Genomic DNA, 11,355 nt, shown 5'->3' on the forward strand with positions numbered 1-11,355 from the left:
ACAGAGTGGTTATGGCCTTGACTCTGAGCCAGATGAGCTAGAATAAAAGTTGAGCACAAGAATTTTCTAGCTGTGTAACTTTCAGCAAGTTATGCAACCTCTCTGTGCTTTCGTTTCCACACTACAAAATAAGGGTAATGAAATAACCATGGTTCTTCACTGGATTCTTCAGAAACAACATACCAAACAAAGGCCTGGTATCTAGTAAGTGGTAATCATTATTTGCTGAAAAAAATAAATAAAATAGTTTTAGAAAATATTCATGCCATGGAAGGCATGCATGCAGGATGTCAAGTCAACCCAGACTTTGTAACAAAACTGTCACACAAATTTATTAATAATGAATCATTAACACTGATTCCAAAAGAGAAACAAAAATATAATGTCCCAAAGTCTACAGAAGGAATCAAAGTCTCAAATATGTCCGTCAATTTGAAAATCTTAAATGTTTAAAGTCACATGTTCTTGAGTTCTGGTCATTATTAGATTAGAGAGTGATTAGAAAAAACTGATAGTTTAAAAATGGTAGCTTATAAGAATTTTCCAGCATTTTAGAGAAGGCCTTATGTTTTCAAATGCGTATGTGTGCGTATGTGAAGAATGTTTTGTGGTGCATCAAGCACACTCAGCCCTGTAAGACTATATTGTTAAAACATAGCCAAGAATTTTTGCTTGTATCTCCCAGCAGATCTTAACCAATGACGGCACCTGAACTTCAAACATTAACAAAGGTTTTCTTCTGTTCTGTTCTCAGCTCAGGTAGCTCAACGGTGCCCTGTGATCGAACTAGCTGGTGACTTGTTTCTTATTTCTTCAAATTCTCAGGGGTTTTTCCCCCACAAAGGATCTCCAGTGCACACCTCTTCTCCATCTACCTCTATCCCTGCCAAAAACTCGCCCCAGCTCTATTCAGTCACATGACCTCTGTGACACTTTCCACCATAGCCACCAGGTGGCACCCTTCTCTACCGCGTTTTGTTTGTGGGTGGTTTTGCCAGAGGCAAAATAGGATCAAGAATTTAAAATACAGGTCTTTGATTTTTTTTTTTTTTTAGATTTTATTTATTTATTCATGAGAGAGAGAGAGACAGAGAGAGAAGCAGAGGCATAGGCAGAGGGAGAAGCAGTCCCCCTGAGGAGCCCAATGCAGAACTGACCCCAGGACCCCAGGATCACAACCTGAACCAAAGGCAGAGGTTCAACCACTGAGCCATCCAGGTGTCCCTGACTTTTTAAATGTAGTTGACCTTAAGCATTGATGAACAAGGGCAGAAAAATTAGGCTAAGAAACACTCAAAGAAAATAGAGCTTTATAACTCCCATTATAAAAAGAAAGGTAACAGGCTACAGTTGCCAATGGTTAGCAAATCTGCCACTGTGAAGACTAGCGCGTTTCTGGAAATCTCAGCCTGTGTGAAAGAAAACCAATATAAAACACACCACCGCCTAATTAATTGTAACATACTCTTAATGAGCTAGAAGAGCAAGGGAAGCTTTTTGGCAATCTGTTCTGAGTACAGAATGATATATAAAGAGAAAGAATTTGGGCACCTGGATGGCTCTGTCAGTTGAGTGTCTGCTTCTGGCTCAGGTCATGATCCCAGGATCCTGGGATCAAGTCCCTCATCAGGCTCCTTGCTCAGCAGGGAGTCTGCATCTCCCTCTCCCTCTCCTCCCTTGCTTGTGTTCTCTCTCTTCCCCACTCACTCTCTTTCAAATAAATCTTTAAAAAAAATAAAATAAAGAGAAAGAATTTGTCAGTGTGTTTGCAGGTAAAATAACCAACATATTACAGCTCCGATGATAATGTTTCTAGAATAAGGAAAAACAATTAATTTAGCTACCAGAGTTTAATGAAGACATTCCATAAAGCAAAATGTAAAAAAATTGGAAACAGTATCAATGTCCCACCAATGACCCAATGATTAGATTGATTAGTCCGTAACATTGATAAGTACATGAGAAAAATCATGCAGGGGCGCTCTGGGCTCTGTGCTGGACATGGAGCCTGCTTAAGATTCTCTCTCTCTCCCTCTACCCGTCTCCCCCTCTAAAAAAATGTGCAGTTACACAACAGAATTAATTGTATGTTTATTAAAATATATTTCTTGATTTTATATGTATTTGTTGATTTTAATATAGCAGTACTGAGAGGAAATACACAAATAGTTAATAGGTTTATCACTAACTAATGGAATGATAGTTTCAATTTAACTCATTTTCAGTTTTTCTACAATAAGCACAAATTACATGTACTTTTCTCCATTCAACTTTAGTAACCTTCTGTTAAGCACACTCAACCCTGTAAGACTACATTGCTAAAACATAGCCAAGAATTTTTGCCTGTATCTCCCAAGAGAACTTAACCAATGTTTTCTTTTTTTAGAAAAAAAAGTTAAAAAAAATGGTTGAGGTCTCTTTGCCCAAATTCAATACCCACCAAACAAACTGTTGAGCTTTATTTGATCTTTTGAGGCACCTACCCTCCAAGACAGAATGCCTTGTTCCAGAGTTATGCAGACAAATGTACAGAGCAGCATAAAATAATCACATGCCATCTGGGTGTCTATGTTAGTATTCTTTTGAACATGGTCAGATGAATTACTTTTCCAGAATCCAGTAATTCCTGAGCAGCCTGGTTAAAGCAGTTTCTTTTTTTAGATTTTATTTATTTATTTGAGAGAAAAAGAGCACTAGCAGGAAGTTTGATTGGTGTAGGGGCAGAGGGAGAAGCCAACTCACTGCTGAGCGGGAGCCCGATGGGGCTCAAACCAAAGACCCTGAGATCACAGTCTGAGCTGAAAGACAGATGCTTAAGCACTTAACCGACTGAGCCACCCAGACATCCCGATAGGTTTCTTTTTTTAATATGCACAATTGGGGAAGAGAACCAGACTCTCGGGAACCCCAGGAAGATGCCAGGGTATCTCCAGGCCACTCAGTGGCTCCCATTTTGCCATCTTTAATATGACAGAGGTTGCTCTGTTTCATGGAGGGAAATGCCACCAGGGTTCTGACTCTGGAGGCACCAGCAGAGCAAAAATAGTTCAAGGTCCACCATAACCACTAACTGGCACCACCGATCACCGTCCTGACCCTGGGGCCTAGGACAGATGCCAGACAGAGCAGACGGGTGGTGGCAGACCAGTGAGATCCACATCCTGGAGTTCTCTCACCAGAGACTTTGAAAGGAAATGACTGAGCTTATTTTCTGCTGTTTCCCTCCATCTTGGTCAAGCTCACTGAGCAGTAAAACACTGGGACCACAGAAGAGCCATGTCCCTCCTTTCTCCATTTCCTGGGCACAGTTCAACCGTCTGGATGCAGTGGTGTGTGAGATGGATCAGAGTCAGACTGACGAGCTGGAAATCTGCCTCTAGCCCTGGCAGGCTGTGAGACACTCCGTGCTTCATTTTCTTCATCTGAAAAAAAAAAAAAAAAAAGGATGATAGTACTGACATCAGAGAATTATTGTAAGAATTATAATGCATGTAGGTGCTCAGAACTCAGTCTGGCAGAAGGTAATTCTATTTATTTATTTATTTACTATTTTTTTAATAATTGTCAGCCACCTTATCATCACCACCATTATCCTCGTGATCATTTTCCTTATCATTTCTTTAGCAGAGAGCAAGTAGGAAATTACTGTGTTATTTCAAGCCTGGCATACCAGAGAGGAATTGTGAATGCATTAATGTAAATCATGAATCTGAAGGAATCTATGTGATGCTTTTCCACCAATTAGAAAAAGATAGCCCTCCTCAAGACTCTTCCCACCCACTTTCTGGAAAACTATTATAAATAAACACAGGCATCCACAATGGCTCTTCTGGGAAAGGCGCCTTCTTGGGTTGTGCAGTGCACGGCCTTCATTGCTGTACAATGACCCTTTTCACCCCCTGATGGAAGAGACCACAGGGCTTGGTGACAGGTGAATTACTGGAAAACAGAGAGAAAGAGACAGAGAGAGACAGAAAGAGAAAGAATCAAAAGGAAACGAATGGGCCTAGGAAATGCCTGGATGTGTGTGCAAAATTCTGGTAAGGATATGAGAGTTATGTCCTGAGGAGAAAGTTCATCGCTTTTCTCAAATGTTGAAAGGAACTTGTGAGTCCCCAAAATTTCAGGAGCCCCATTCCAGAGGTAGGAGATGAGATGACATGGGCCTATGGAGCCTGCAGTCATGCAGAAATGAAGGCAGACTCTAGAGGCAGCTCGAGATTCAAGAGAGGCAGTTCTGCCCTGAGCCAGCGCTGGGACTCACTGGCCTGCAGGAACTCAAAAACCTAAGTGGGAGAAACTTCTGAAAGATGAACAAGGAAGGCAGTAAGCAGAGAGTTCCTGGGGCAGCTCCCATTTGTTGGGCACGCTTCTGCCCTGGAGCTGGAGGAATGTCACAGGGGCATTCGCTCTCTGAGTCTCCCCCAGGGGCCTGCAGGCTGTCCCTCACTTACATTCGGCCAGCACGTAGTCACCCATGGCTCCTCCTGTAGAGACAAGAGACAGGAAGGGGCATCACAGGCCGAGCACCTGCTGCCTCATCCCTGGCCTTCGCCCCCCCCTCACCCATTCACCCCCACTGGGACCACTGCTGCCTGGACAGCTCCCAGGGCTCCCACAGCCTCACCTCTCACCTTGCTTATTAGCTTCTCCCCGGCTTCCTTGCCTCCCAATCTCACCTCCTGACACTCCTGCTCCAACTGCCGACTCTGTACACCTGACTGTCCCTGTCCTGGCTTCCCAGGGCCCCTCAGCTGCCATCCTGGAGGCCCCCAGAGCTCTGCATGGCTGGCTTCCATCTGTCCCTCTTTCCCCCACACCACAGATGCTCAGGAGGCAGGAAGGCGCCCTGGTGACTGACAGGATGAGGCACAGTCATTTCTCACTTCCCCCTATGCCTCATGCTTGGCCATTTGCATGGTGGCTCCAACTGTGCAGACCTCCTCCCCTGTTCCCCACCCCTTCTGGAGCAATCCACCTCACGGCCCAGAACACCTTGCCAATCCCCAGCAGAACATGGCCATTCCTTCCTTTGACACCCCAGAGAATATTCTTTGTGTTTACTTGTGCTATGGATCTTGTTGCTCTCTAGATGTGGGTTCTGAGAATAGCAACGATGATGAATTCAACCTTGGAGCCTGAGCACTACTTTATATAGCATCTTACAAAACAGCAGGTGCTCACAAGAAGTTTGTCCACCTTGGAGCTTTCATTCTGGGGAAAAGCATGAATTCCTACTCCTGGGGTGGCAGTGGAACCAGTGTTCCCAAAGAGAAAACGGGGAAGAGGCCTCCCACGGATGCCTGCCAAAGCCACTTTGCCCTCCCCCGTGGCCCCACTTCCTGATGAATTATTATGTCCTGGATTCAGAGGGACCAGGAGACTTCCTCCTCCTCCCTACTCACTTGAAGCCTGCCTCTTTCTTAAGATTCTGAACAGAATTCCAGTAAAAAGGACGATGATGCAAACAGCAATCCCACTGATGATGCCAAAGACCAGCGTGCCGGACATCGGGGCCTCTGAAAGAGCAAAAGCTAGTTCAAGCTGTAACCATGACCCCAGCCTCATGCAGAACCCCCTCACTGCCACGCTAACCCCTCTGGTTCCACCCACAACAGATTTCCTTAGCACCTGGCTCCCAACCATACCCCAACTGGCAGTGAGGGGCTGATCCAGGCCTGGGTGCTCGACCTGGCAGGTGTATCTCTGCTCTTCCCCAGGGGCCACAGCCAAGGCTACCCATCTCTGGTAGGTCCCATCCCCGTTGGGCAGCACATCCTTAGGCTCAACATCCTCGGCATCCAGTGGCTGCCTGTCCTTCAGCCACTTCATGGTGATGTTCTGGGGGTAGAAGTTCAGAGCCTGACACCGGAGGGTGGTCACTGCCGAGGTCACATGATGAGTCATCTTCACCAGAGGGGGCACTGGACAGGAAGGAGGAAGGCTCTAGAGAGGGGAGCTTTCTACCCTTTCCAGGAAGCCTCAAACTTTCACTTCCCCTCCTCTCTGAGTTAAAGGAAGAAGACAACCTTATTCAGACAAAGCTGTAGGAGAGTCACCATTTTGTGCCTAAACCATGTGGCAGGAACCAGCTCTGATGTGGTGCTACAGGGACAAAAGTCAAGACCATCCTCCCGTCCCCTATACAAATGTGTGGACCTGTAGCTCATGGCTTCTGCTCTTTGTCAGTACAGGAAATTGAATGAGATAAAATCACCCTGTAAGTGGATTGGGCTGAATAAGCCCTATTGGCAAATTCTACTTATTGGTTTCAACCCAATAAGTATTCAGGTGAGAAGGGGCCCCGGAAGATTAGCAGCCTTCAGGGACCATCTCTTCTTTAACCACCAAAGGATTCTCCTACTCTGACTGGTTGTCTCCCTGGGTAATTTCTTGACTTGGCATTAATGTGATAATTGATATCTCTGAATTTCTAAAAGGTGTAAATATGCACAGTATATTTAAATCAAAAGATCACAGATACTTCTTCCTCAGCCACATGTAGGGAGGAAATAAAATGAAAACCATGGCTCTTGGCTGTATCCTCAGACCTCAGGTCCTGCCCAGAGAGTCCCCCCTCGGCACCCCCTCAGCAACCCCTGCCTAGGACCTCGCCCCGCGCCCCCTTCACCACATCAGGAAAGTACAGGGTGGGGAGGGCAGAAGGGCACTTCCTCCATACCTTGCCGGTCTAGAACCCCTCTTCCCAGCTCCAGCAGCTGCCGCAGCTGCTCAGGACAATCCCTCTGCAGGTAGGCCCTGTTCTGTTTGGCCCGAATCTTGTTCACTTCCCACTCCAGCTTGGTGGCCTGGGCCTTGGGCGCCGCTGCTCTCCAGTCCAGCGTCTCAGGGCAGAATTCCAGATGGTTCTGTCCGTCATACCCATACTTCCAGAACCCTGTGGTGCTGTTGTCCTCTTGCACCTCACAGCCCAGGATCACTTGCAGGGTGTGGGACTCCGACGATACCCCGAGCTTCGTTACTGAAACCAAAGGAGGAAGCCCCTGTCTCAGCATGCCCAGGGCCCAAAGGACCGCAGACTGCCTGCTTACTCCCCCAGATGCCTCAAGGTAGAGAAATACTCTGCCCATGTCAGAAAGGTGAGGACCCTCTCCCCGTACCCTTGCTGTGGTTGTGATTGTCCATAATGGTCCAGAAGTCGACGATGAACATGTGATCCCACCCCTTCAGGCTCTGACTCAGCTGTAGCCACAGCTGGCTGGCAGCCCCTGTCCGGACCCACTGGGCACGAGGCTCTGCACGGCGACTCTCGTGACTGTAGGACACGAACAGCTGGTCATCCACGTAGCCCCGGGCCTCAAACAGGGGCAGCCCAAGGTCTGGCACTGAGGCACCCATGAAGAGGTAGCGCAGAGAATGGGATCCTGGGGAGAAGGCAAGAGGACATCTCTATGCACCACACGCAGGGCTGGGAGGCCAAGGGACCACAGCCCTGAGATCAACTCGCTGCACCTGCTGTGTCTGGGCCCACCCCATGTAACCAGAGGTGCAGTGCCTCTCTTCTCTCCACCACAGGCCTGGGTGCCCTTGCCCTGTGCAGCTGTTGTCACCCCCTCAGAACTTCCAGTCTCTGCCCTGCTTTGCACATTTAGGGCAATCTCCCCTGCAGCCAACAAACTCCATAAGATCCTAGAGGGTCTCCAGTGGGGCAGCTGAGCTCAGGAGTTGATGCTCAGGGCAAATTAGATCCAAGTCCAGAGGAATGTGCTATTGGTCCCCAGAAGAGAAAAGTATCAGTGGCCCCGAGGTGGCAGTCTCTGCTTCAACTCAACTTGCCGGGTCCACTCAGCTGGCCTAGGGAACACTGCTTCCAGGTGGCACCACCCCTGCTTCCTTCAGATCTCTGTTCTATTGCCAGCCTGAGAGAAGCTTGCCCTAGCTCCCTATCTCACCTGTCCTTACAGCTCCTACTGCTACCTGGTGCTCTGATTCCTTTTATTCGTTTATTGTCATCCCCTGACTAGAATGCAAAATATTAGAGGGCAAGGACTTGGCTCCCTGCTATCTCCCCAGGGCCTGGAACAATGCAACAGACGCTCTGTATTCCCTTTATACCTGCGAACAAAGAATATTTCTGTTCCACATCCAGTTTATGTGTCAGCCTCTACTGTGGTGTGACATTTAAGAACCACAGCTAGGGAGACCCCGGTTCTGCCTCCAAAGCCCAGGGTAACCTTGAACAAAATCACCCAAGAGCAGGTCATGCCTCATTCTTGTCATCTAGAAAATGTGGATACACATTCCATCTACCCTCCAAGTGTTGTTCTGTGACTGTGTAAAAAGGTATGTAAGGAGTCGCTGTCAACAGAGATTAGGAACAGTTGGTGGTACTCCATTTTACATCAGAGAACCAGATCGCCTAAATTCTTTCTACCCTGGGGAAGGAACCTAACCAGAGGGCCAGACAACACTAGTAAAATCACCCCAGGACTGGCTCCTGCCTCCCAAATGTTTAGTCGATTTGAACCAGATCACAGATAGGAAGGTGATTTAAACCTGAGTTAAGTGCTCCTTATCATCACGCTGCATCCTCTAGCAAGGGCCTGTTAACTATACGTGGCACGATAAATAGACATAGCAAACCAACACCCCCTCCCCCGCTGAAAAGGAGAACTGTTGCGTTCAGTTCAAAAGTCCAGAAATCACAGATATGTTACTTTTTCCAGAGAAAAGAACAACCGCCAGGAGTCCGTGAGGCCAGGGTTGTCGGGAGACCAACCCCACCCCGAGGTCCAAAGGCAAGGCCGGGTGCAGTGCGCACCCGCACCCGGTGCAGCCCAGGCCTGCGGCCCTCCGCCAGCCCCGAGCCCAAACCCCCGGCCGGGCCTAAAGCGTCTTTGCGGAGAAGAACTTCCTGTTTGGGGACGACCCGACCGGGGAAACAAGACAAGGCCAAAAGCGGAACAAGAGCGCCCAGATCCGAGTCTGAGGACCCAGGAGTCCGAGCTCAGCTGGCAGGAGAAGCGCACAGATTTGTAGTTAAAGGCGTCGCAGGCGGCGGGTGGGGGCGGGGGCCGCGGAGGGGAGCGCTCCAGGGGACGGGACCCACAGCCGCGTCTGGCACCCCTCGGCGGAGCCCTCCCGGGAGGGTCCGGCAGAGGCCGCGCTACCGCCGCGCGCTCCTCGCGCCCTGGGCGACCCCGGGGGCTCCGCCTGGCGGATTTCGACCTGGTCCCCGCCGCGGCCCGCACTCACGCGGAGGCCGCCGCTGCGCGGCCACGGTCCGCAGCTGGAGCAGCAGGAACAGGAGCAGCAGCAGCAGCAGGCGCCGCGCGCGCCGCGCCCCCGGGCTCATCTCCGCTGCGGCCGCGCGTCCCGAGCTTCCCCGCCTCCGTGCGGCGGCGGCGCGGGCACGGCCAGCAAGTCACCCTGGGGCCACCGCCCGGGCTGCGGGGATGCCAGGCAGAACTTCCTGGCCAGTGCGATCCTGTTCCGGGCCGTGGGGGAAAAGAGACTCCAGAACTCGAACTCTCCTCAGTCCCAAGCACTTGCTGGTGAAACCTTCCGTGACCCCGCTGTCCCTGGGAAGTATCAGTCCTAAGGGGACGACGTCACTGGTGGAGGAAAGTATACTGCACTTTTTCTGATCTGAATAGTCACATTTCTGATATTCAATATCTAGGAAGTAGGTACTTTAAAAATTCAGTGGTACGTTTTCAAAATTTTTATCTGAAGTTCAATTTGGCAGTCTTGTTATTCAATTTAAAATATGATTTCTGGGTAAACCTTTCATCTTATTCCCACATTAGAAATAATTAAACTCCTAAGTTTAACAGAGTAGAACCTCTTGAAACATCTTTCACAATTCACAAGGTTAAATTAAATTTCACAAACTTAATAACACATTGGAATCACCTAGAAAATCATTAAACTTATTGATGTGCTGCTTTTTACCCTCAGCTACTGATTTAATTGGTGTGCACTGCTACCTGGGGATTGGAATTTTAACCCCTCCCACCCCATGGGCACACACACAGTTTGGGAACTACTGTTTACATACTTCCAAACATATTAACAAATTTAATACATCTGATTTTCCTAAAACCTTTAAATACCTAATAAATCCAATGAGCAATATTTTTGTAAGCATGTATGCCAATTTTGGCCATCTGAGGAAAAGATTCAAACTTGGAAATTGGAGCCTATCTGTAGGGGCATATGAAATGCAATTGGGGAAATGTCCAATACAGTTGACGAGTGGTTGGGGTTGATTGTAATATTCTTTTTTCTTGGTAACAGTTTTATTATCAAGATTTAATTCACATACCGTATGATTCATCCACCTAAGGTGTAAAATTCAGTAAGTTTTAGTATTTTCACAAAGGCATATAACTATTACCGCAGTTTTAGAACGTTTTTCATCCTCTCCACAGAGAAATCTTGTGCCTTTTAGACATCACCTCCAAATCCCTCTACCTCTCCCACCCTACCCCAGGCAATCACTAATCTACCATCTCAATAGAATTACTTCCTCTGAATATTTCATACACATGGAATCATAGAATATGTGGTTCTTCACTATTGGCTTATTTAACATATTATTGTCACGTTTCTTTTTCATGCACAATAAAAACTCCATTTCCAGACCCTCTACCATCTCTTGAGGATAGTTGGGGATGGGGGAGGGGGGAGGTCAAACATTCCAGGCTTCTATTCATGTCTTGGTTTGATGGTGACCCTCATCTAGGGACCACCAGGAACACACCCAGAGTCATCTCATTAGAACAAAAGACACTCCTACCACCCAGGAAATTACGAGTATTTCAGGAGCCCAATGTCAGGAACTGATTGAGAGTCCAACATATATTTTCTCTTATCTCGTAGTGTGGATATTCAGTTGTCCCAGCACCATGTGTCGAAAAGATTATTCTTTCTTTACTGAATTGCTTTGGCACCTTGTCCTAAATCAATTAACTGTAAGCATGAGGATTTCTTTCTAGACTCTCAGTTTTATTTCATTGATCTATATTCCTGAAAGTATGTATATCACAATTAAGGATTCTTGTTCAATGAAGGTTACCATAGGTAAAGTTAATTAACAGCTGATAGAATGGCAGAAAGTTATATATGATGTTGGAAACAGAGGATTAGTAATTAGAAGAGAAAAGGAACTCCTCTAAATCAAGAAGACCAAGGCAGGGGATCCCTGGGTGGCTTAGCGATTAAGCATCTGCCTTTGGCTCAAGGTGTGATCCTGGAGACCTGGGATCAAGTCCCATGTCAGGCTCCCTGCATGGAGCCTGCTTCACCCTCTGCCTCTTTGTCTCTCATGAATAAATAAATAAAATCTTAAAAAAAAAAAAAAAAGACCAAGACAGAAATCCCAGATCAGAA

The 11,355-nt window shown here is 47.5% G+C and overlaps 1 protein-coding gene across 4 annotated transcripts; it reads right to left on the reverse strand.

The window, feature by feature from the left end:
- Positions 1-1,835: 1,835 nt before the first annotated feature.
- On the reverse strand, positions 1,836-9,466 carry HFE (homeostatic iron regulator). 4 transcript variants are annotated; one of them, XR_003235075.2, is made up of 7 exons: positions 9,217-9,455; positions 7,122-7,385; positions 6,683-6,982; positions 5,692-5,924; positions 5,406-5,519; positions 4,455-4,487; positions 1,836-3,422 (listed from the first exon to the last, which is right to left on the reverse strand). XR_003235075.2 is itself a non-coding variant. In XM_025999252.2 (7 exons), the coding sequence occupies exons 1-7, from the start codon at positions 9,314-9,316 to the stop codon at positions 3,310-3,312; spliced, it is 1,200 nt and encodes a 399-aa protein (XP_025855037.1). In that variant the 5' UTR covers positions 9,317-9,466; the 3' UTR covers positions 1,836-3,309. The 4 variants fall into 4 exon arrangements, 3 of the variants coding, with proteins under 3 accessions (XP_025855037.1, XP_072585055.1, XP_072585056.1); XM_025999252.2 differs by having other exon boundaries at positions 5,649-5,924; positions 9,217-9,466; XM_072728954.1 differs by lacking the exon at positions 9,217-9,455 and adding an exon at positions 8,518-8,611 and having other exon boundaries at positions 5,649-5,924.
- Between the last annotated feature and the right edge of the window lie 1,889 nt (positions 9,467-11,355).

The sequence above is a fragment of the Vulpes vulpes genome, chromosome 12, assembly GCF_048418805.1.
Source record: "Vulpes vulpes isolate BD-2025 chromosome 12, VulVul3, whole genome shotgun sequence".
In the NCBI taxonomy this organism is placed as follows: domain Eukaryota; kingdom Metazoa; phylum Chordata; class Mammalia; order Carnivora; family Canidae; genus Vulpes; species Vulpes vulpes.

What these genes read in the sequence shown, in the direction of transcription:
- HFE (XM_025999252.2), bottom strand. Translation starts at nt 9,316, where the DNA reads ATGAGCCCGGGGGCGCGGCGCGCGCGGCGCCTGCTGCTGCTGCTGCTC. An exon ending in AGGGGTTCTAGACCGGCAAG is followed by an intron (nt 5,925 to 6,682) that starts GTATGGAGGAAG and finishes CTTCCTGTCCAG; the next exon opens with TGCCCCCTCTGGTGAAGATG. An exon ending in AAGAAAGAGGCAGGCTTCAA is followed by an intron (nt 4,488 to 5,405) that starts GTGAGTAGGGAG and finishes TTGTCTCTACAG; the next exon opens with GAGGAGCCATGGGTGACTAC.